Source organism: Vicugna pacos, chromosome 4, assembly GCF_048564905.1.
Source record: "Vicugna pacos chromosome 4, VicPac4, whole genome shotgun sequence".
Lineage (NCBI taxonomy): Eukaryota > Metazoa > Chordata > Mammalia > Artiodactyla > Camelidae > Vicugna > Vicugna pacos.
Window position 1 is genome coordinate 59,142,111 of NC_132990.1, and position 25,864 is coordinate 59,167,974.

The 25,864-nt window shown below is 44.7% G+C and overlaps 1 protein-coding gene across 7 annotated transcripts in view; it reads left to right on the forward strand.

The window, feature by feature from the left end:
• PALM2AKAP2 (PALM2 and AKAP2 fusion) overlaps positions 1-25,864 on the forward strand; it is a 418,898-nt gene that overhangs the window by 344,367 nt on the left and 48,667 nt on the right. The window contains exon 1 of one of the 7 annotated variants that reach the window (XM_072959893.1): positions 3,859-3,950. The exons of the other annotated variants lie outside the window; for them this stretch is intronic. Coding sequence (XP_072815994.1) covers positions 3,915-3,950 — 36 coding nt within the window. The 5' untranslated portion in view covers positions 3,859-3,914. Of the gene's footprint in view, positions 1-3,858; positions 3,951-25,864 lie in introns of those variants that run through there. 7 annotated transcript variants of the gene reach the window in all.

Genomic DNA, 25,864 nt, shown 5'->3' on the forward strand with positions numbered 1-25,864 from the left:
ATTGTAAAATGATTATAAATCAATAAAAATGTTAAAAAAAAAAACCCAAAAAACACTACTGATTTGGCCTAAAGAATGGAATTAAAGAAAAAACACATCTTATTTGCAGAAGACTTCTGAATAAAGAAAGTGGAATTAATAGAATATTTGATGTTGTGAGAAGAGATTTAAAGATATGGTTAAAATTGGGGCTTATAGCCCAAGGAACTATATTTGGTATCTTGTAATAACCTTAATGAAAAGGAATATGAATATATATGTATATATATGCATGACTGGGACATTATGCTGTACACCAGAAATTGACACATTGTAACTGACTATATTTCAATTAAAAAAAAATTGGGCCATAAAAAACGACAACATAATGCCATTTGCAGCAACATGGATGTCCCTGGAGAATGTCATTCTAAGTGAAGTAAGCCAGAAAGAGAAAGAAAAATACCATATGAGATCGCTCATATGTGGAATCTAAAAAAAACAAAACAAAAAAACACATAAATACAAAACAGAAACAGACTCATAGACATAGAATACAAACTTGTGGTTTCCAAGGGGGTGGGGGGTGGGAAGGGACAGACTGGGATTTCAAAATGTAGAATAGATAAACAAGATTATACTGTATAGCACAGGGAAATATATACAAGATCTTGTGGTAGCTCACAGCAAAAAGAAATGTGACAACAAACATATGTATGTTCATGTATAACTGAAAAATTGTGCTCTACACTGGAATTTGACATAACATTGTAAAATGGCTATAACTCAATAAAAAAATGTTACGGAAAAAAATTAGGAGCCTAAATTGGTGAGGAATATATAAAATTTTAAGTTAAAGGGGAAAAGGATTATTATCAGCTTTGAAGAAAGTAGTAAGATATTCAGAAAAGTACTCATAGTTTATCACATGTTTCATCTGAAAGTAGTGATAAGGATTCATAATAAGACTGACACTTAAAAGTTTCCATCTAATTATATTGGAGGGAAGGGGCACAGGAAAGGTAGACCTGTGTGGTGGGGGCATGTAGTGAGGAGCCACAGAACTGCCGTATCACATGTGGCCCACCTGACATCATCAGGCTTCTGAACACTCGGGCCGTATTTTCCATCCCTGTCCTATGTAATGTGTTTGTCTCTAGTGTTACACCCCTTTCCAATTCCTTCACCACCAATACATCTCTAGGGTCATGAAGATCATTAAAGAGCAGATAGTCATTTCATCTGTCTTCTTTAATGCCTCTTGCACATCGCCCTAAGCATAAAACCCAAATCCTTGGCATTCAAGGCCCTGATCTATCATTTCACCCTCCAGCCATTTCTCTAGCCTTATTTCTTGCCACTCCAGACCTCACTCTTCATGCACCAATAAAACCAAATTATTTGGGTTCTCTGTAAATAGTTTGTCATTTCAGCCCAAGTATTTTTGGTCTTGCTGTTCTTCCTGCCTGGAATAGTTATTGCCCAACTCCTGGTCACTTCTAACCCCCAACCCATACCACTGTGGCAGTCCTAACTCTATTCTCCTTTTGATTAATCAGCCCTTCCTCCAGGAAGCCTTCCCTGACTACCCCAGGCTGAGTGAGGTGTCTGACCCTGTGCTCTCAAAGCACTGGTACAAGCCTCCCTCAAAGAGCCTCAGGAAAAACACTTCATTTTAGTATTGCTGGTGTGTCCATCTCTCCTGGAGAAGGTGCGCACCCACAGGGCAGGGGGATCCCGTCTGTCCTGATCCCTGCCCCGTGCCCAGTATCTGACACACCTCATTCCCGCAGAGGCTGGCAAGAATCCTGTGGGGCTTCAGGGTTGCAGTCATTCCTTCACAGGTGGCTCTTTCCCTCCACGAGAGGAGTTTTGTGTCTGTTCTTGGAGGATCCCAAGGCTGTGGCCTCCGCATCTCCAACCTTGTGATCCTGGTCGGTGGCTCCTTCACCTCTGTACCATTTGAATGCAGAACTGGATGCTCTGGATGAGCTGGGGAACGGGGTTCCATGGGTCAGACTTCTGATAAAAGCCATTCACAGTTCATTTGTCAGGAGGGGTAGACTGCTTCTTTTTCCGTTCCAGCAAGGAAGCACCTTGGCCAGGTGACTTGATTCATTCATTGACTGACTCAAGAAATATTTACAGTGTGTCTGCTCCGTGCCGGGCAGTGTTCTGGGTAGTACTGGGGAGATCACAGGGAATGAGAGAGACAGGGTTTCTGTGCACTAGGACCTTGCATTCTAGAGGAGAGAAACGATACAAAGCAAACACAGGCAAAATCATCTCAGGTGGTGAAGGTGGCGAGAAGAGAAGAAAAGGGGAGTATGGGGTGAGGAGGTTGCTTAGATGTGGTGATCAGGCAGCATTTGTGCTGAGATCTGAATCCGAAAAGAAGCTGCTCACGTGAAGAGCTGTAGCTGCACTGCCTAATCTGGTGGCTATTTACATGTGCTTTTAAAGTAGTTAAAATCAGTTCCTCAATCACGTTGGCCACATTTCAAGGAGTCAGTAGCCAGCATGCGGCTAGTGGCTGCTATACTGGACAGCACAGATAACAGAGCATTTCCATCATCGCTAAAATGTTCTATTGAGCAGAGCTGAGCTAGAGAAAGCACATTCAGGGGAGAGAAAGCCGCAAGAGCAAAGGCCCTGGGGCAGGAACAGGTTGGTGTCGGAGGGGCCGTTGTGACCAGAGCATAGTGAGCAGTGGGAGAGAGGGCATTAGTTAGGCAGATGGGAAAAGCAGGGGAGAAAAGGACATTAGATTATTTGAAGAAGAGCACATGTATCTCTTTCAAAGAGCTGCCTCCTTTAACTTCACTTGTTGAAACTGAGGCTGAAGCAAGACTAGATTTGTCTGATAGAGTTTTTCAAAGCAGAATGAAAATGCTCTGTAGAGAGCATGTAAAGCATGTAAAAACCAACTGAGAAAAGAACGCTGTTGAAGAATAAGGTGTGGATACAGCAAGTCCTGACTCAGAGATAAAGACTGGTTGACTCCAGTGGCCAGTGGGTGAGGTCATAGTGCTGTCCCTTGGCCCTAGAGGAGGTCCTAATTGATGCCAAGAACATAATTTCCCGTATCTTTTCCCAAAACCTCTTAAAAACAGGACAGTGTGGGATTCCACCCCTTCCGCCCCCGCCAACCCTCCCTAATAACAATTCTCAGTAGAAGCAGGATTTTGACTTTTGTGTCTTAGGAGCTAGAATTATATTACTTTCCATTAACAGGGGCATCTGTGTCTTGACTCCATCTGGCATCACTTTCCCCGAAGTGCTCGTCCCTTTTCACGCCTGCCTCTTTGCTAAACAGGTTTTCTTCCTCCCTTTGTAAAGGTGCCTTTGTTTGAACTAATAGAGTTACTTGTCTTTACTGTAAACACAGTGTCCGGTGACTCTCCTTACTGTTGCCAGCCAGTGGCTTTGCAGAAGGGAAAAAGTCTTGAAGGTCACTTTCTGGTGTTTGTATTAGAAAATGTCATCATAACTTAAAAAAAAAATAAGGGGACTGCTCACTGTCTCCTCAGGGCTCTGTTATCCCATTACCTTTGAATTCAACTAACAGCAAGCATTTGTTGAATAATAATTGAGCTGGTAAAATGTAATCTGATAATTAGCAGCTGTGTCCAAATAAATACACTTGGCTTCTGTTTCATTTGCCCTCGGAGGCTCTAACATGGTTCCAAAGTGTACCTTTCAATCGGAGAAGTCCGACCGGTTCATGTTGCAGTGTGAGTGCTTCCTGGGGCGGCAGCCACCAGGTACGGGCGCGTGTAGGATGCCGGCTCCATCCCACTTGCCCTGAAATGCTGTGACCTGGCAGAGGGCTGAATCCTTGTGTTGGATGTCCGATCGTGCAAAGGGAAACCCAGGCGAAGCTTTAGGAGCAGCTGGTTCCCAAGATCGGGTTGTCACCGAGGGAGAGTCAGGTCATGATTGCCACCTGGATGCTCTTCTCTCTCTTTACGGTACGTCTCCTGGGTTCCTTGCTTTTACTGTGCGGTTCTGCCGCAGGCCTCCGAGGGAACTTAGACCTTTGGGACTGCAAACTCCCTGAGGCTTATTTCCTGTTGTTCTTTAGGGAAATTACTTTTATGAACTCAAGGCACTGGAGACTCCACCTGGAAAGAAAAAGCACATCCCTGACATTTTGGGCACTGGAAATTCTAACTCAGCTAACAGTGTGTTTCTCTGGCCGACTTTTCTTTGAAAAAAGCTGAAGCAGAACAGTTTTCGAAGGCTGCAAAAATGCTATTCTGTTTCAAGTTCCAGTCTTATGAATTATTTCTCTTTCTCAAGTGATTACTGTAATACCTTAGGACCTTCAATTTATATAGCACTTTACTTCTCAGGGAGGCAAAGCTTAAGTAGAAATGTTCTCTGGGATAATATCTAATGCTATAATCATTTCTAAACTAGTTCATGATGATTGTCGATGCATTGCGGGGGAACTAGGCATACGGCTCATAAACTGTGAATACACGAAAGCTATATAGGTCATGCTTTCTAATCTGATCAAATTATTTGCCACTGACCTTGAACATGTTGGCAAGGTAGGTAGACATGGGGGTGGAGCTAAAGAATATCCTTCTTGGGGAGAGGGCATAGCTCGGGGGTAGACTGCATGCTTAGCATGCATGAGGTCCTAGGCTCAATCCCCAGTACCTCCATTAGAAAGATAAATAAATAAATCTAATTAACCCCCCACACACACACCACACACACACACACACACACACACACACACACACACAAAAGAAGGCATCCTTCTTAGAGTTTGAAAACTATTATGTGAACCCTTTTTCAGACTGACTTCTGGCCAAGCATCCTGTAGCTGGGGGCAGTTTTTGTATTTGTGTGCTTTTCTCAGCCGAAGTCAAAGAGTGGCCGCAGATATTGTACAATCCTGTCTGTATCAACTATAGTGAGAGTGAAGTAGAGAAAGGAAGGGTGAAGTTACACGCTTGAACGTTTTCAAGTTCAGAAAGACCAGGTATTGTCTCTGGTCAATACCAACTATTCAGAAACATCCTTTTAACTCAAGAGAGGTGACTTCATTTTCAGAACTCTTTCACGTTTGCATGCGCTGATTTATAGAGTAATGCGTGTGGTCTTTGTTTCTTTTCTGATCCTAGAAAGTTTTGTGTATTTGTATTCACTTTTTATTTACACACAGTACAGCTCATTCTCTTTGCCATATAATTCTGAGTTTGGACAAAGGCAAAGAGTTGCAGATCCATGACCCCAGTCAAGGTGCAGAACAGCTCAGATTATCCCACATAGATATTTTGTTTCAAATTTCTATTGGCATGTTTTGGTATCAGCGTTTACTCTTAACTTCTGATTATGGACCCAAAACATTTTGTAACAAATAGGGCAGCGTGTATGTGTGGTGTCTGACACTTCCCATGCACAAGACTGAGTGAGATGACCTTGAGTGAGCAAGGTCTCATTTGCTGATTCTTTTCTCAAAGAGTTATAAATAGGAAAATCGCACCATCTGATTAGTTGTTTCTTCATATTACAATTGGTAGATTAGAATGGAATAATGTATTGTACAATATATTAAAGTAACTGAAGAAATTTATGATAAGTACTGTAATTAGTAAAAGTAATATCCTAAAAATGAAAAAAAGTCAATGTTTTTACAGTTTAGGTTTTTTTTAAATGTGATTTTAGTTCTGAATGGTTTTAAGGAATGTGGTTTTATATGAAATGCTGCTAAAAGTAAGGGACTACATAACTCAAACAGGGGATTAATAGCTCAGATCACTGAAAAGTACAGGGATGGGCTTCAGGCATGGCTGGATCCAGGGGTTCAAGTGACATAATCAGTGTCCCTCTTTCCCTATTCAGCTGTGTTTCTCTCTGTATTGGCTCTGTTCTTGGTAGGTTCTTTTCCTTGTGGTATCAAGATAACTTGACAGCAGCTCTGGGCTTTTATCCCATTTTTTTCAATTTCTTTCATTTCCAACCAGAGTCTCAGAATGGAGTCTTATTGGCTTTGTTTGGTTCTCTTGCCCCTCATGACTCCAGAGGGAGAGTGCGGAGGGAAGGTGCAGTGTTCTGATTAGCCAGGCTTGGGTCGCACACCCCCTCTCGGAGCTGAAGAGGTGTCAGCTCCCCTGGACCATAGCCAGAAGGAGGTAGTGGCAGAAGGGATATTTCTTTAAGGGAAATCAAGGGGCACTCAAGTCAGAACAACACATAATATAATGAAGCCTCCCTAAAAACCCAAAAAGACAGGGTTCACAGAGTTTCTAGGCTGCTGAATACGTGGAGATTCAAGGGGAGTAGTTCACTCCGAGGGCATGGAATTACGCTCTTTCCCCATGCCTTGCCTCAGGCATCTCTTCCATCTGCCTGTTCCTGAGTTACATCCTTTTATAACAAACCAGTAATCAAGTGAGAAAACAGGTTTCCTGAACTCTGCAAGCTGCTTTAGTAGGTTGGTTGAGCCCAGGGAGGGGGTGTGGGAACCTCCAGTCTGTAGCTGGTTGATGAGAAGCACAGATAACAACCTGGGCTTGCAATTAGCATCTGAAACGGGGGAGGGGGCAGTCTTGTAGGGCTGGGTCCTTCACCTGTGGAATCTGAGGCTAACTCCAGGTAGATAAGCATCAGAATTGAGTTGAATCGTAGGACATTCAGCTGGTGTCCCAGGATTGTGTGTTGTGGGAGGAAACACCTCCCCCCAACCAACACACACACACTGAAATTGGTGAGCAGAGCATTTTCTTTGGTGGGGAGGTAATTTTATTTGTTTGTCTGTTTTTTATTTTTTATTTTTTTATTATTATTTTTTTCGTGGCAGTACCAGGACCTAGTGCATGCTAAGCACGCACTCTACCATTTGAGCTATGCCCTCCCCCTAAAGCAGAGTTTTTTCTTAAAGTGACATGTCCTCTGGTTAGGAATGATTTAGAAATGAGCAAGTTGTTCGGATCCAATTGATTTTTCACAGATTTAGAATTTGAGAAAATCCACTAAACATCACATCCCTGAATGGTGGGCCCCTAGCATAGATTAGGTGCTCAATAAAGATCTGTTGAAGAAATTTCATCCTTATGCTTTAGTTGAGGGTTTTGGAGAAAATTATTCCAAAGACCCCCTTCCCAATCTATGCCTTTTCTATAAAATTATAGTAACTTTGAAATCGAGTCTGTCTCTATCTTCTTGAGCCAAATAGATGTGTGTCTGGGGCCATTTTACTGTTTCTGTTAATGACTTAGGTTTTAATGCCAACGATCAGTCCCTGTAGCAAGAGAAATAAAACCTATGTGAATCTCTGTAAAATCTATATGGACATAAAGCTTTTAGAGAAATACAGCGGATGAATTTTTACCTCTGCAGATGAGATCATTTTGTGAATTCTCAGAATGATAACTACTGCGGTTTGGGTCCTGAGGCATCAGATGCCCGGTGAGGGCGCGTTGTAAACTGATACAGCTTTACAACCATTCTCCTAAGTGGTCGGTTTGGTAGACATCTGGGAATTCGCCCCTCTGAGCTGGAGTATACTAGGTGTGGAAGATACAAAGATGGCTAAGACAGAATCTTGGCTTCTGAGTCTTACTGTCTAATTTTTTTTAATTGTGGTAAAATATAGATAGCATAAAATTTGATCATTTTAAACCATTTGTAAGTGCAAAAGTCAGTGGTATTAGGTACACTCAAAATGTTATACAACCATCACCACTGTCTATTTCCTGACCTTTTCATCATCCCACACAGAATCAAACAATATTTGTCCTTTCCTGTCTGGCTTTTCATGTAATATAATGTTCTCAAAATGGCCATCCTGTAGCATGTGGACTTTCATAACTTTTCATGGCTGAATAATATTCCTCTTTGTATATATGTGTGTGTGTGTACTACATTTTGTTTATCCACTCATCCATTGATGGACACTTAAGTTTTTTCTACCTTTTGGCTATTGTGAATAATGCTGCTGTGAACATTAATGTATAAATATCTGTTTGGGTCCTTGCTTTCAAGTCTTTGGGTAGCCTAGGTTACCGTCCAGTTGTACATCTTGCCTGGCCATATCCTTTAGCTGCTTCTCGCCAAGGTTTCTGCTGATGGTGACCTTCCCTTGTGACTTGTACTTTTCCCTACCATACATGTGAGGATCTGGATTGGTGAAATTTGATGGGAAAGAAGAGAAATCAGAAAACAACTCTTCTGAGGACAGACATAGTGAATCCCCAGGGTTCTGAAGCTGGCTTTTTCTTCTCGTGCCAACCATCCCTGTAAGGTAGCAGCTCCCCCCTTTCCCTCGCACGGATGCCTAGGAGCAAGGGTCAGTCAGAAAAATCTCAGAAGATCTTCATGGAGACCTCTCTGAAAACCATGTAAATGGGGGACGCTGTCTCAGTGGGTCACCCTGGTTAGATGATGCAGGATGGAAACCTCGTTGTTAAATACTGCAGACCGGGAGGATGCTGGCCGTCTTTCTTTATACAGTCTTGCTAGCTGTGAGTTCTGGCAGGGAGAATCCTGTGGGGAGGCCGGCTTTTATATGGAGCTGCTTGTATTTGGGTTGGTGGCATGCCTTAGAAACAGAGACAGCCTTCCCTTCCACCACCCCAGGCTTCCAGCTGAGTTTCCTTTTAACCCCAAGATTTCGGGGGATTTCGTATGGACCCTGAGCTCTGAAAGCAGATCCCATAGGGCTGGCTGTCAAGCACCAGAATAGCCTTTTGTCCTTCGGGAGCTGCCCAAAGCCAGTGGAAGAGGGGGAAGAAAACCTTTTTTTTAGCATGAAAATGCATTACTAGAATTCTTCCCTTCCATTGCCAGCTCCCCATTTTGTGCTGTTTACGGGCATCAGGAGTTTTGGTTTTTTTCCCTAAGGCTGAGTGAGTCACAACATTTGGCCATAGCAATGGGAAAGTGCTGGCTGTTTGAGTCCTAGAAGGAAGGAGAATTGAGCTCCCGAGCTGGGCACATCTCCGAGTCTTTCCCTCCTCCAACCCCGCCCGGCCGGTTAAATGTACAAGGTTATTCAAACAAGCCTCCAAATCAGTGAGCCTGTGATGTCTGTAATCATGTGCTCAAATCAGATTTTCAGTTAAAGTGGAGAGGGCTGTTCATGCTACTCTTTCTGTGGATGAAGGGTGATGTGTTTCTCCATGGTTTATCCAGATTGATTCATTCTTACCGACTCCTCCCATCACCCTCTCGCCAAAAAAAATTAAAAATAAATAATAGAGGAAAAACCATCCTGTGGACCTGAAGATTGTCATGCTAAGTGAAGTGGGCCGGAAAGAGAAAGAAAAATGCCGTATGACATCATTTATATGAAGAATCTAAAAAATAATAACAATAACAATAAGGACACACATGAACTACTTATTATTTTGATTTCTTGAATATGTGTAAGCACATTTGACTGTCCTTTATGATTGGACTACCGCATTCTGTTGATTCTTATTTTGTAGTCGTCTTTATCCCTCTGATAACTATGTAAGTTTAAAAAGCTAAAGATCTAATCTGTTCTTAGAGGCAATAATTAGTACATATATGTAAACTAAAAAATGTGCCATATACTGTATTATATATACTTACATGCAATATAATGTGTATGTGTAGTCGAACTGTAATAATTCTACATAATAAAACTGAAAAAGGAAAAAAAAATCCTGAAGCATCAATGCCAGTTTCAGGTCCAAAGGTCCAAGGGTACCAGCTGGTGATGGCTGATGTGATTTGGATCTGGTTATTAAGCCTGCCGTGGGCACCTGGCTCTTCCTTCTGACTGGCCTAAATGGAGACTTCTAGGTGGACCCTGTGTAATGCATGGCAGGCAATGTTCTTTCCTGACCTGTCAGTCATTTATGGAGATTCTGCTAAGTGCCGAGTGCTAGGGACCCCAAAATGAGTCAGGTGCATCCTTGCACCCCGGGGTGGACAGTCTGGCAGTCTTCCTGCCGCCTCCTGGGACAGAGACATTTTTGGGTTCAGGACAGAAAATCTGTCATAAACATGAAAAGGAAGACTATGGATTTTTTTATTTATAGCACGAATGGTGTGATAAGTAAGGAGCTTCCCTGTGTCACACTCTTAATAGAATCACAGAATTTTCAAACTGGTTAAGATTGCTGGCTGTGCAGCTGGACAGCCTGGGTGCACATCTCAGGCGACTTTACTATAAAGTGGGAGCAATAACAGTACCAGTGTCAGATTTGTTGGGGGAAATAAGGTAGATTATTTCACAAAATGTGCTCAGAGTGCAGCCTGGCACTTAAAGCCATGTTACCTTTAAACTTCTGATTCATTCATTCGTCCAAAAATGAGTAGCAGTGATGGTGGCACAAGTCTGAATATACTAAAATCCTCTGAATTGTATACTTTAGAGGAGTGAATTTTATGGTGTGTGAATTCATTGGCTCTCAATGAAGCTGTTAGAAAAAGAAGATTAATTGGGTACCTATAGTACCTATTTTGTGCTGGGCACTGCCTTTTCAAACTGAGCAGGTCAGTGATTTGCTGAAGGTAAGTGAGTGGCAGAGATGTTTCTAGAACTCAAGTCCCGGGACACACAAGCCAAGCTCTTTGCAAACTGTCAGGGGTGAAATGAAGATCTCAATTCGGATTGGAAGCTGGAGCTAGTTTCTGTTCTGCTGCAGAAGCAGAGCTTCAGTTAAGAAAGAGTAGTGGTGTGACTTTCTACTGTCACCAGCTATTTACAGAGTCCCCCTCACCTGCTGCACACCTCTGTGCTTTCCAAGACTTAGGCCAAATATGTTATAAATACCTCTATAGATAAAATATGGAAAAGATGCCAACATTCTCCCCACTCCAGCTCTGGGTAGAGAATGGAGGCTTTCTATTTAGGCTTTTCAGTGAGCTATTGCTTTCATTAACTATTTTGTGACATTTGAGAATTCAATCTTCTTTAAAAAAAAAAAAGAACAAAAATGGGGAAAAAAAGGAAGGAAGAGAGAGAAAGAAAAGAAACTGAGAAAGGAAGGAAGGAAGGAAGGAAGGAAAGAAAGAAAGAAAGAAAGAGAGAAAAAGAAAGAAAGAAAGAGTTCAGGGGAAGGGTATAGCTCAAGTGGTAGAGCGCGTGCTTAGCATGTGCAAGGTTCTGGGTTCAATCCCCAGCACCTCCTCTAAAAAAATAAACCTAATTACTACTCCCCAAAAATAAAATAAATTTTGTACAAAAGAATTACATAGCTTTTTATTGCAGGAAAGGGACAGGATTGAAAAAATCACCCCCACTTAACCACCAATACCAAAAACTAAGAACAAATTTTGTCCCCATAGTGAAGAAAATCTTACCCATTCTTGCAATTTCCCAGTTAAGTCTGAAAATCCAGAATGCATAAGAAGAGAGAAGTGTTTCAGGAATAAAATGATTTTGTGTTTTCCTGAAGAAACCCTTCATATAGTAATAGAAACCGTCTTAGATCCGGAGTTGCCCCGCAGCCCTCGGCTCCTACCAGCCTTCTGCTTTTTCTGCCACTTGGGCTGTCTTCCTTGTCGTGACATCTGGTTTTCAGGATAAGGGAAAACCACTTCCCCTAAACTAGTGAAATTACTATCGGGGAAAAAACGGCTCAAGTTTCCAGGCAGTTATGAATGAGATGTTTTTCGGCGTGTCCCGAGCAACTATCTTTAGGAAGGAAACCCAAGAAGGCGCAGGCTCTCAGCCCCTGCGTTTCCCCAGGATGAGCTCGAAGCACATCTTCCCGGAGCGGCCCCGGAGAGCACAGGCTTTTCCTAGCAGATGGGCGGCATTACCTCACCCTCATTTAATGAATAGGTTTGCCCCCTGGGGGTGGAATGGTCCCAGAGTCTATTATGAAATCTCATTTGCTTTGCATGAATCAGTTCAGGAGTCCTTGAGAAAACAAAATCTGAAAAATGAAAAATGGTAAAATAGGCTTGCGACTTAGAGCTACCCCTCTCCATCAGACTTGTCCCCGAAACTGCTCTGACTTGCCAGGTGATAATCATAGTCATTTTGCACTTTTGTGATGGAGAGAGCTTTTAATTGAATTCCATTTCTTTTGAGTAGGAGCAAAACCAGTTGTAAACACCTTTTGCCTGCCCCTTCTCCCTTCTTTCTCTCTTTTTTCCTTAGGCTGTAGCCTCTGAGACATATAATTTAGCCCTGAAAGCAGAGAGCTGGAGAAGGGGGTAGGGGGAGGTAGAAGAGAATCATCCAGGTGACACACACAGCACGCTTTTTTTTTTTTTTAACTTAAGCACTTTATCGAGAACGGTACCGAGAACTGGGTTTCCCTTTGGCCAACTACCTCAGGTCTTTTATAAACCAAGGGTTAGACATCTGGCCTTGACCCAAGCTGAGGTTTGAAAGAGTAGGGTCGGGATCTTTGGGTCCAGCAAGAGGTGAAGGTTGTGTGGCTGCCGTTTTGGACAGTGAGACGGTATCCAACATGGCCACCCTGCCTCCCTGCCCGTCTAGAAGGATGCTGGTAACTGCCTACTTTGCTTCTGTGTTTGTCTCTGGATCCCGTCTCTTAGTCACTTGGAGGAAACTGAGGCAGTTTATAATAAGATTCTGCAGAACTGTTGAATAAAAAAAAATGGACTCAGGTTTTGGTTCAGGTAATGAGTTGATTCCACCAAAGACCTCTGTTGACATGGGCCGGGTGGGGTGGGGGGCCTGAAAAAGGCCATCGGAAATGGATGGCTTAATTTGTACTCTTTTACAGTGTCCCACGTATGAAGCTCCTTGTGCCAAAGACAGAGGACCGTGTCACCCAGCCCCTGATGTGTAGACCCCCTACGTTGCTCCCTGGCCCCTTGAAGGCCATCTGGGAAGGCTTGCAGATTAGGGGTGGGGGAAGGTTTTAGGATTTGTCTCAAGGAAGCTTTTTTGAAATCCTTCTGAATGACTGCAAGGATACCTGCCAGGATACTGGACACCTGACAGGCACAAGTGAGGCTGGCCCAGGCCCTCCTCAGCCTAGGAAAGGAGTAAATTCTCCCAGATGTGTCAAAGACTCTGGTCTGAGGGTTTTCTGTGAGGCTGAAGGTCTCTGCTGAGTGAGCCAAGGGTGGATTTGGGGAGGCAGGCTCTTGGAAAATGTGCCCAGAAACCAAGGTGTGATCCCTCTGACGTCAGCGTGATGCTCTACCAGGCCTTCTCTGGAAACCTAGAATAGAAGACATGTGCATAGAGATTATAAAGGACATCTTCCAGGAGGTGAAGCTTCTGAGAGCTCCCAAGCCTCCATCATGCAGCCGAGGTCCCTAATGTGACTGGGCAGTTTCTAGTGGGTGTTGTCCCCTCTCGGGCTTTTCTCCCAAATTAGGGATCAAACCTTGCTCAAGCAGAGATCTTCAAAAACCAGGCATGCAGGATGTTGGCTTGCCCCTGGGAGTCTGGCCATTGAGGTCCAGGTCCTCCCCCTACTCCCTAAGTGCCCCGAGGGCCAAGGCTCTATGTCCAGAGATGGAGTCCCCTCCTCCCTCACTGCATCCTATTTGCTGGGGCGACTCCTCTGTCATTGTCACTTTCTGGATCTGCCTGAAAGACAAATCGCGGGTAGGAAAATCTGTCAGTGCCTCTCAAGGTTACGGGCCAGGGCAAGTCAGACGGAGGCAGCCGCCCTTGCACTTGGGCGCTTTTGGATGTGAACGGCAGCTGCGTTTCTCCACGTGAGATCCCGGCCAGCTGCCGCCGTCATTCCCCCGGCCTCCCTGGAGGGGGAACACAGCTGCCTTCTATGGGCCTGCCCGAAATCACCCGCAGATGCTTGCATGCTTTAAAAATGAGAATAAAGAGGTTTAGGCAGAGGTTAAGCTGGGAAATCCTCTGTATGAAATATTTTCCTTTTCGTGGTTCCTCTTGCTTTGGGACGTGATGTATGACCCACCTGCTAGGCAGCCCAGTGGGTCGCTGGCCCCCAGGAAGCTGTGGCTGTCTTCTCCAGGTTACTCCTACTGCCACCGTGACAGTCCCTGCGCGCTGGGCACCCCTCCACGTGTGATATATACACCCGTGATGTCCTTTAACACAACAGCAGTCCGTATCCTGTTTTCAGATAAGGAAACGAAGGCTCAGAGAGGTCCAGTGGCTTAGTCTCCAGGGGCAGAACCAGGACCCGAAACACTTTTGTTTGATGCTGGAGCCGCACGCTTTTTCTACCCCTGCAGTTAAGTTTGCTTCCTATCAGCACTTTCTGCCTCAGATGCTACCCCGGCACCAACTGAAAGCAAGAGCATCCTTACTAGCAGAATAGTGCCTAAAGGAATCAGCCTTTTGTAACCTAGACGATGTTTACTGAGCCATTAGAGAGATGCAACGTGTTAGGAAATAATAAAGAGATTTATTATTATGCATTAGAGTATAAACTTTATCGAACAGAGAATAAATTTGCCATCCGGGATTACTGGCATCACATATTTTTGTTTGTGGTATCTCCAGGGCTTGATTGAGAAAGATTAAGTTAAGGAGAAAAAAAAAAAAAGACAGACCTTCAACAGTAAATACATTATTTCACGCCTGGCTTCAAATTAACTGGTTTGATGGGGCCACAGAATTGAAATCCCGAAGTCCTTGGACCACTGCCTCTAGGTGTCGCAGGGCAGCATGGCCACTGCCGGGATTCCATTCCCTGACCAGACTCCTGGCCTTGTTGGGGGTTAGCCAGACCAGCAGGCCACTCTCAGGACAGAAAGCCAAGACTGGCTAAGCAAATGGTACATCTTTCCCCACTCCTACCCTCCATGCTTTTATGCTAAAATTAAGACCCAAGTCCTACATGATCTGGCCTGTCCACCTCTCCAGGCATCTTTTCCACCACGAACCCCTTACTCCATCCCAATGTGGGGAGGGGGAAAAAAGGCCTTTTTCCTCTACCCAACTTAGATTGCTTGGCCTGGGGCCTTGCAAAGTAGGCTGACAAAAGAGAGTAACAAGAGAAAAGCAAGTAAGTTTTTTAACACATGCATCATGTGCGTGCCTACATGCAGGAGTACTCAGCGATGGGCGACTCAAAAGAGGGGTGGTCAGAACGTAAATTTCTGTAGCATCTTAGCAAAGAACGCTAACTTCGTAGAGAAGTGACAAGACAAAGGAAAGGGGCTTTGAGCTTCTAGGGTTGGCAAATTGTAGAAAGGCAAATATATGCGGAGACTAGTGGTAGATAAGGACTAGTTTCAGGGAGGATTTTCAGGTAGACTCGGTGTCGTCTCTGGGCTGATGAGTGTCTAGAGTTGTTTTTGGTGATTAACTTCTGTCCTTCCTGGTAGAGAGAGGAAGAGGGGGTCACCTTTAGAAGTGTATGTCCTGATTCTAGACAAATAAGGGGAGGGCAGGGAGCTTTTCTTGCGTCTGCTGCTTCTCAGCTGCATTCAGTTCAAAATGATCCTACGCCAAAAGGGCGTACGTTGGGGTGGCAATTCTGCTACCCTTTGCCCCCGCCCCAGGGCCTTTCACACCAGCCTGAAACAGGCTTCTGTCCCTGCCATGGCTTAGTTAACTCCTCGTCTTTCAGACGGCAGCTCAACTGTCGCCTCGTCACGGAAGCCTCCGGCTGACCTCCCCTGACCAGCTCACGTTCCCCTGTGAGAGGCTGTCACAGCGCTCAGTGCTTTTCCTCCCAAGCACTCATCACAGATGCAACTTCACGTGTACGTGTGATTGCAAAACGTCTTGCTTTTCCCGCTCCCATAACTTTCCAGAGGGCAGCTCCATGCCTGGTTCTCCCCGTGTGTCCCAGCGCCCGGCCCAGTGCCTGAGACCCCGGAGGTACTTGCCAGAGGGAACAGGTGGATGCAGCTACGCCCAGCACGGGCCCAGATCTCCTGCTCGCAGCTTCTGTGTTGTAGTCTGCGCTGAAGTTGCAACCAGGGAGACACCAAGCAGGCGAAAAGCTCACATATCTTAACGGTGGTGTTAAATGTAGAAGGAGAGCTCGCCACTTCTCACTTCGAGTTTCCAGACTTCCGGACCATTCTTAGCTTAAACAGCCCATAGAGGGCTCTTTGAGCGGGGAAGGAGGGGATTCCAGAGATGCAGCTTTTGACAAAGCCTTCATCTTTCACCTCATGCCTCATGAGTCTTCTTTGCAGTTTTCCCTCTAGCTGATTTTTCTATTTTTTTCTTGAATTTTTATCTTGAGGGGAAATGTGCCTTATGAATCCATGTGGAAGACGTCGTTTGCCCTAGCAGGTTTGTTTGTCGTTGAGATTTGATCTGCTGTCAGTAGAGACCCTGGAACTAAGACCTCTGGGGTTAGAGCTGCGCCCTTGTTCCCAGAGCCCCTCTGGATGGAGAGAATTTATTGCCTTTTTGGCAGAAGGTCCATTTTCAATTTTTATTACTTCCTTTCTGGCTCAGGCTTCTCTTTTGGTCTCATGAACTTGCATCCCTCTGCTCCCCTCTCCTTTCTGGCCTGTGCCATGATCCGTTGAATATCTCGAGGGGTGCCAGTTATGTCATCTTGTAGGTCTAGTCGGGTCTCCATCCCCAAAACAGTGGAACCTGTGGATCGCCTCCCGGAAGCTCCCGTGTTACTGTGTGTTTGTCACTTGGACACAGTTCTTTTTCCTCCTTGTCTGTGATCTAAATGCTGCCTAGGAAATTTACAAGAGTTCTGCACCCCACCCCACCCCCCTCAATAGCAAGGTGTCATATCTTGAATTCAGTTCAGTCTCAAACTGGATTCTGTCCAGATTTTTTGCTTGGGTTTCAGAGGCTCAGCCCCAAACACATTGAGACTGAAGTTGAAACAGCTCCAGATCTGCTCATGTTTGAGATTCCTCCCAGAACACAAATGGTCCCTTACTTGGAGCTCCCCTAAATGCAGTTCTTGAGCCTTCCGTCTCTGTGTTCCTAGTAAACACTCCTGGTGAAAACAGTGAACAATCAATCTGCTTGTGTTCCGGGGCCCAGAAAAATAAGCATCAACACTCTGAGGCCTCGTTTTATCAAGTTCTGAAGGCTGGTTTTCACAGCTGATAAAAGGCTTTGGTTTATCAGCTCCAATGGCCTGGAAATGCCTTTGGCCTGAATATTTGGGATGAGCAGAGTGGACCCAGCTTAGGAATTCCAAGAAGGCAGAATCAAGATAGAGAGCTGCCAAGGCTCCCAGATGTGGAATGAAACCCATTTCTAAACTGGATTCTTCTGCTCGGTTGTAATGTGCTTAAAACCCGGATCCCCTTGAGACTTTTGCACCTGGTTAGAATATTTTGACCCTAGAATGATGCTTCTTTGTGCATTTATCTGGAAGAATAGTGGTCGATAGTTACAAGCCATCTCAGAAGGCTGCTGTTGAGATCTTCAAAATGCTGATTCCGTCTTCCTAGGGCTGCAAAAGTGCGAGACAGGAGCAGGTTGGCGGTGTGTGTCCTGAGACTTATCTGAGCCCTTTCTCTCTAGAACTCAACCCCCGAATTGAGATTTATTTTTAATTGAATTATAGTCAGTTTACAATGGTGTGTCAATTTCTTGTGCACAGCATAATGTTTCAGTCATATATATACATACATATATTCCTTTTCATGTTCTTTTTTGGTGTAGGTTGCTACAAGATGTTGAATATAGTTCCCTGTGCTGTACGGAAAATAACTTGTCGTTTATCCCGAATTGAGATCTTAATTGACAGATTTATCCACTCGCTCGGATTAATGTTATCTCTCAGAGGTACACGGTCATCCTGTACAGCATCCCCATTTTACAGGAGGAGAGAAAGATGGCAGAAAGAGCAAGGCTAGAACCCTTTCTTCTAGACTGTAAGTTCAGGCAGGAGTCTGTATAAATACCTTTTAATGGCTGGTTTTCTGAAGAGTTTTACCTTGAAGGTTAATAAGTCAGAAACTTAAATACGCATGTATCCTGTGTCTTGTGGTAAAGCCTTTGGGTTACTTACACCAGAAGAGGGCACCCAGAATGAATGTGTGATGTACATGGTTGCATTGCCGCTCCCCGTGCAATGGCGTTAGTCTATGCCGTTGGTTCCCTTAGAGCATCTAAATGTTGACATTGTTGCTCCTTAAAATTTGGTTACTTTGTAGATCCTACATGGGAATTGAATTAACTCCAGTCCACTTGACTGAAGCTGCTGCTTTTTCTGTAGTTTCGGGGAGTTTTTGTCATTGACATTAGGTGGCATTTGCTTTAAAGGACTCTGGTCACTTAGCCACACATACTGTGTAAGTCATTAAAAAAATAATTAGGAGTTAATTTTTAACAATGTCAGTTTGGTGGTTACAAATTAATATGTTTTAAATCCCCTGTTATTTGACCCTGTTCATTATATCCTGCTGTTCATTGGTGCTGGCCAGCAGAGCTAATAAGATGCTTAAGTACTGGTACGTCTCATTGTTCATTGCTGTAGGGGAGTTAGTCTCATTTTTTGTTTGTTTTGTTTTTCTCCTTAATAGAGGTACCGGGGATTGAACCCAGGACCTTGTGCATGCCAAGCACGCCTAGCAAGCAGAGCAAGTGTTCCACCACTGAGCTATGTCCCCAACCCCGGTCTCACTTTTTTTTTTAACATGTGGGTGGACATAAAATTTATCAGCCAGCAAATCTATGAGGAACTAACTTTATTACAAGTACCCTTTTAGACTTGCAAGCTCCCTCAGCTAGCTGATTAATTTTGCACAATAATCTGTGTGGTTTTCATTCCAAAGCTTTTTGGATAATGTTGTAAGAAACCTCAGGTTGCTGCAGCAGAGTAGTCCAGGGTGGTTTCTATATAAATATATCTCCTCCTCCAGTCTAATGCTCTTATTTTCCCCTCCAGATTCTTTAAAACTCCTTACCCTTGTTATGCACAATATAAATACACAAATTATTGTCACCAACAGCCTTAGTGATTTAGAAATGATTGAGTGGCTACATTGCATATTTTTGCATTGACATGAGTGCTTCTTTGGCAAACGTGGTTTAGGTTTTTTAAAGAGGAAAACCTCAGGTCCGTCAGGTTAGTTTTTTCTGAGGTGGAGGTGCAGGTGGAACCATACTGGGCCTCAGCAGGGTCTCCGACCCCCAGATGATGAGAATTTGTGACTAAACTCTGAAAGAATTGACCATAAGGAGACTAGAAGTCCTGAGAGCTGGGTCCAGAGGTGGCTGGGAAGAAGATTCTCACCCAGAAGAGCAGCCCTGGGGAATGTGAAGTGAGGTAATGGCTTAAAGCAGGGGACCGTACTTCTAACCGCCTCAAAACTCCTCTTGGCATTGTTTGCTCGAGGGATGGGTAAGGTTGCAGCCTCTCTTCAGTGGGGAGAGAAGAAGGCTTCCATGGTGGGCATGCGCTGAAGGGAGGGTGTTACTGCGAAGAGAGAGGTGATGGGCGCTCTCGGTGCTTTCTCTGTCCCGGTCCAGGTGCTCTGAGGACCACTGTGCTGGTTACAGGTGCGCAAGAGAGGAGGCTAAGGAAGGGGGAGAATGCCAGCCAGGGGTGGATTTTTGAGGTTGGGAGGACAAACTTGTTTTGCTGTGTGTGTGTGTGTGTGTGTGTGTGTGTGTGTGTGTGTGTGTGTGTTGTGCATAAGTGCCTGTGCTCCGAGACATCCATCAACGTGACATCCATCAACGTGTGTGTGTGTGTGTGTGTGTGTGTGTGTGTGTGTGTTGTGTGCACAAGTGCCTGTGCTCCGAGACATCCATCAACAGCCCAGAAACTGGTTGCCGTTGGTCTCAAACAATGGCTAGTTTATTAAACCTAAAGCTGCTCTCTCCATTAGGAAATATTCAATTCCAGCCATTAGCCCTGAGGGTGAAAGAGCCACTCCACCCCCCCCCCCCAGCCTGCTTTGCTCTGTCTCCAAACAATGCTTTGATGTTCAAGGTGCTCCTCGTGGAAGAGAAGTCATCAATTAACCCAACTGAAAGGTTCAACTGAAAACGGACTTTTCAAAGAAGGAACTAGCTCTGAGTTCACCATTGACTGACGTTATCTGTCTGAGATACATTCTCATGCGAAGACCTAATCTCCACCTATGTAACACAGGCTCAAAAGTGTTCTAGTTATTTGGTTTGTTTTCAAAGTCACTTTGGGAATTGGCTCTTAGCTCACTTGAGGCTGGGGGAGAGGTGACCACGGTTTCCTTTCCAGACAAGTTAGCATTTTAAGTCCTTCAAGAATCAGTCCTGATCCTATTAAATTGCTAGGATTTTTGGTTTGTTGGTTTTTACACAGAATATAAGCAGAACCATCTATTTTTATGATAGTAATATTGTGAATTTAAACATAATGCAGATGAAGCAAATCTGTAATTGTGTGCTGGGATTTCAAGTCGAAATATCTGATTTTCCCCCAGGTACTTTCCAACACTGATGAACTCCAGTGTTAATTTGCATACAACTTTCCAGGAAAATATCAATTAAATAAATGAAGCTATTTCACTGTTACTTTCTCATTGTGCTTTTAGGTTTCTAGCATGCTTATGAGACCAAAAAAGGGCTATAAAAATTAATTGCCAAACATTAAGAGGGTAAAACAAAGTAGTCACTCCACTATCCTAATACAATCAACAATTTTATTTTTTTTCTAGTCTTTTTCCTCCTATATTTGCTACAGAGGTGTAATCTATCTACCTAGATTCTGCTTCCAATTTCACTAGCCTCACAGAATGTTTCAGAAACTGTACCCTCTACTGCTTAGTGCGTGCAGAGTTTCTGTTTGGGATGATGAAAAAAGTTTAGAAATAGATGGTGGTGATGGTTGCACAGCATTGTGAATGTAATTAACCGCCACTGACTTGTACTTTTAAGGTGGTTAAAGTGGCATCTTTTATGATATATATTTTTTCTTTTTTTAACCACAATAAAAAAGCACATAAAAGTTATGCCCCCAAATTGTTTTTTTCTTTTTTCTTTTTCTTTTTTCTTTTTTTTTTTTATTCTGAGAACTAAAAGATTGACAGATTTCAGAGTTTGTAATGCCAGGAGAAAATTTTAGTGCAGAGTTTATTTTTGATGGACGCCCCAAACTACAACGTTTCAGTAGTACTTAGGGTTTGCAGCGAGCCTGTAATTCGGAGGAGAAATTTCAGCAGTGGAGTGGCTTGTGATAGCGCAGGAAACTTTGCAGGTTGAGAGGTGATGTTTCAGGCTGAGGTCATTAAAGCCCTCCCAGGAAGACAAAAGCCTCTGAGGACGGTGATGGTGACCCTTGACTGACAGTGACTGATGCTGAGGTTCACAGACAGAGGTGAGGGGAGCCCTGCCCTCAGGGAGCTCCAACAGTGACTGAGTCCTCTAGAAAGATGTCAAGATGTGACGGAGCAGTTCTTTCTGCGGGGCTGTTTCTCACACCAGGAGACTTGGGGTGGGTGAGGGAGCAGTTGGACCTGGGTCTTGCGGAGAGCTGAGGGAGAGGGAAGGGCCAGGGCGGAGGGGCCAACGAGGGGATACACTTAGGGAAGCAGCTCAGGTTTGGAAAAGGTGGCAGGCCCTTAATTCCAGATTCACGAGTTTCCAGTAAAAAATAGTCCAAGTGCCAATACCCCCCCTTTGGTAAAAAGGTTTTCTTTGTCACAGCAAAAAATACTTATTTATGACTACCCGACGAAAGAATTGGCTATTTCCGATATCATACAATTTGTTTGCTGGTGCCTCCAAAAGAGAAATTTATCACTCCAGAGAATGAAATCCACTTAAAGGTTCACAAGAAAAATGTTCTACCTACAGAGGAAGTTTCTGGAAGGTTTTTCTAGCAGTGACTGCTGGCTGACCCCCAAGTGACACTTAAGAAGGCCGAGCTGCGCCGAGCTTTGGTGGGGGAAGGACGACCCAGAGCAAACCACAGTGGCACCCTTGACCTCGAGCACCCGTTGGAGTGGCCGGATTTGGGATCGCAGACTGGGGGCATCTTTTTGGACCACTCACCTGACTTCCTTTGCCTCTGGGATCTCTGCTCCCACAAGCAGGGTGTTGTAGTGGACTTATGTTCCTGAATTATTTTATTATTATTATATATTCCTGAATTCTTAAATATCACAAAGATGAATCCAGGCTTACAAAGAGGAGAACAGGCCAGGAGCCTGAATGTAACCGGGCTCGATGTTTTAAACATCTCATATTCCCTCAGCTTATTATTTTGTGTTCATGTCCCAACTCTGAAATTAATTGGTCTAATACACAATTTGTTAAACACCAATTAGAGAGTGAAATCAAGAAGTGATTTTAAAGAATGCTCTTCATAACAGACTCAACCACGTTACTCAGAGGTTACTGAAATGCTCACTTAGGCATTTCGGCGTTGCACCGTGACAGCGAGGGAGGCTGACTTGGTGGGGAGCTGCAAACCCCGGGATACCACTGCCTTTTTGGGCGGTAAAGCCTTGCCCCCTCTCCCTTCCCCATCCCCTTAATGGTCACATGCCCTGCTGAGATGAGATACAGGAGTTTTAACCACCTGCACCAATTCTGAGGTGCAGCATGAAATCACCAACACAGGGAACGTGGCTTGGCATAATGTTTGTTCACTGTGCATAAGATGTGCTCGGAGAAACTAGAAAAAGTGAGAGACTCAGTGTTTCAGAATACAGCAGAGCCACATCTTGGCTCAAGGCAATCTTTTCATTCCAGCAGCCTTCTTAGCATCTCACAGCTTGAGATGTTTGTTGCTTATGTTCCCGGCACTGGAAACCCCCTGCTCCCAAGCCCAGCGCCTGTTATTTCCTGTTCTGGGATCCCCACCTTCCACTCTGCTTGCCTGGGGAGGGGTCCACATCCGGAATGGACTGGCTGCTCTCAGATCCCTGCTTTTGAGGTGCAAACTGTGTACAAGACAAACAGACATCTGGGGAGTGACCAGACATTCTCTAGAAGAATTCCAACTACTCAGCTGAAGAGAAAGTCACTCACCTAGAGCCTTTAGAGGAGAAATCCAGGCATCTGAAGTAGGGACAGATGGCAGACATGGATTTTTGTTTTTTTTTAAACTGGGGATTGAACCCAGGACCTTGTGCATGCTAAAAGCATGTGCTCCACCACTGAGCTATTACCCACCCTGCCCCAGAAACGGCTTTTTAAAGCTACATCTGTGACATACCTAAGAACTCAAAGTGAATTCTTAGGTTCAGTGAGCCATGGCACATCCTGTGTCTTGGGAGAGTAGAAGGGATGTCAATATTTGCTTCTTTATAGTAGACTTAGGAGAGGCGGACAAGCCGGGTCTTAGATCTCAACTCTGTCACTCACTTGCCTTATGTCCTTGGGCAAATTATTTACGCTTTGAGCCTCAATGTCTTCATCTGCAAAACAGGGGTTATACCCTACTTCAAGGTATTACTGTGTGGATTTACTGAGGTCCTATATATGTGAAGGGCATAGTGATGCCTAGACGTTGTAATGTTCGGTGAGGAATTGTGACCATAGTCCTCCATATCAGTTATATTTCTGGGAAAGGCGACTGGCACACAACTAAGCCAGAGACCAAACGGGGGGCGGGGGCGGGTATAACTTAATGGCAGAGCACATGCTTAGCGTGCATGAGGTCCTGGGTTCGATCCCCAGTACCTCCATTAAAAAAAAAAAAAAGAAGAATGTGAGAGCACATGAAGAAGGGTTGTGGGATCTGTTCAGAGTATGTATGTGGTAAGGTTGACTAAGAATATGGGGCTAATCTTCCTTGATTGACAAACCCTGATTGCTCTAACTTCTACATCTATAAGAGGCAAGATGGAAGTTAAGGGCCCTGAGACAGGCTGCCTTGGTTCGGTCTCAGCTTCACCACCTACTGCGGGATGTCTTGGGGCAAGTCACTTAAACGTGTCCGAGTCTCAGTTTCCTGAGCTGTATGGTAGAGGTATCCAGAACCCTGGCCCCTTAGGTGGGTTCTGTGGAATAAAGGTGGTTGTGGAATAATGGTGGTTGTGTATTAAAATTGCTTAGTCCAAGACCTAGCATATCATATATGCTTAATACACAGTTGTGATCACCTGATCATCGACCTCTGCCAACACCTGAGGTCTCTGGGCCCCTGCGTGCCTTCCCCAGTTTGACAGGTGCATATGCATGGCCAGCCCTGGGACCTTGTGGCTTCAGTCTTTGCAAACTGGCTTTGCTGGTCAGCAGTATTCATGCGTGCTTCTGCCTGCAGCCGAGTTGCCTGGGGATACCCTGATTCCACATGGATTCCTTTGCACTCCCTGTTTTGTCCATGAGTTTTAAAAAGCGCAGATACCACAGGGCCGCCCACCCCTGACAGAAGTTTGATAGTCCTAGTATTGGCCTGCCGCCAGAGTGGCCTGCCTGGTGTGGAGGGTGCCCCTGCCCCGATCGGGAGGCCAGCCGGCTGCTGTCACATGTGGTCTCTTGGGGAATCCTCCTAACAGCCCTCCAAGGGAGATGTGCTCATTTCCCATTTAGCTGCTGCCACAAATTACCATAAACTTCATTAGCAACTTATTCTCTCCCAGTTTGGGAAGCCAAAGTCCAAAATCAGGGGTGGCAGGGCTAATTCCCTCTGGAGGCCTTGAGGGATGGTTGGTGTCCTGCCTCCTCCTGGCTTCTGTTGCCAGCAATCCTTGGCACTTCTTGGCTTGTAGATGAATCACTCCAATTTCCATCCGTCTTCACACGGAGTTCTCTGTGTATATCTCTGTGTGTCCTTATCAGGACACCACACCTGTCATTGGCTTGAGGATCCATCTAATAATGACCCCATCCTAACTAATTACATCGACAGAGACCCAATTTCCAAATAGGGTCACGTTCTGTGGTCCTGGTGGACGTGAATTCTGGAGGGGAAGCTATTTAAGACACTACTGTAATTATTATACCCCTTTGACAGATGAGTAAGCTGAGTTTTTCAGAGAGGAGAACATCTCTTGTGTAGCATCACAGTTTGTGGGGCCAGAAGATTCAAACCCTAACCTTCTTTTCTCTAGACTCATGTTCTTCCCAATAGATGACCTGGCCACGCATAAATAAACGGAGAATAAAATTAGGGTCTAGAGACCATGGCAGCAAAATGGTGGACAGCAGTCGGCCGTAGATCAAAGGGGGCCTCTGGAGGGTAAACAGGATGAAGCAGAGGCCGTGCAAGTGAATGGCGACCTCCTCCCCCCTCTTTTGTTTCTGGTTCTCAGACTTGATATCCTGTTTCCATAATCAGTGTAACTTGTTGGCTTTCAACCACAGTGCTTGCTCCTGGGATGCCACGGCCAGGCAGGGAGATTCCTCAGAGCCAGGTACCCTCCATGGTGCCCCTTGTGCCCCGTCTCACAGCTGGCTCATGTTATCATGCGTTCCCTTGGTAGATGGAGAAATTCCCTGTTTTCCTTCTCCCACAGAGGTTCCTTCCTGGCATTCAGAGCCACAGAAGCAGTGGACAGAAGCAGGTGACTGGCCCTCAGCTGCCCTCAGAGCCAGGCTGCCCAGACTTTTCCCAGAATGTGGTCCAGCAGAGCTGGCCCTGGGCAAGACTGAGAAAGCACAGAGCTGTGGGCAAAAGAGGGGTGATTTCATGTGCTCCCCCTTTTCTGGCTAAAGCAGAGGACTGGGGCAGAATCAGAACCAGGGTTAGATCCTCAGTGTTTCTGCTTTGTAAATAAGTTCATTTGTGCCCTTTTTTAAGATTCCACATAGAAGTGATATTGCATGGTATTTTTCTTTCTCTTTCTGGCTTACTTTACTTACTTAGTATGACAGTTTCCACGCCCATCCATGCTGCTGCAGTTGGCACTATTTCATTCTTTTTTATGGCCGAGTAATATTCCATTATATATACATACACCACATCTTCCTTATTCATTCATCTGTTGACGGACATTTAGGTGGAGGAATAATTTGGGAGTTTAGGATTTGTAGATACTAATTACTATGTATAAAATAGATAAGCAACAAGGTCCTACTATATAGCACAGGGAACTATATTCAAAACCTTATAGTGGCCTTTAATAAAAAATCATGAAAAGGAGTAAAGGAGTATAT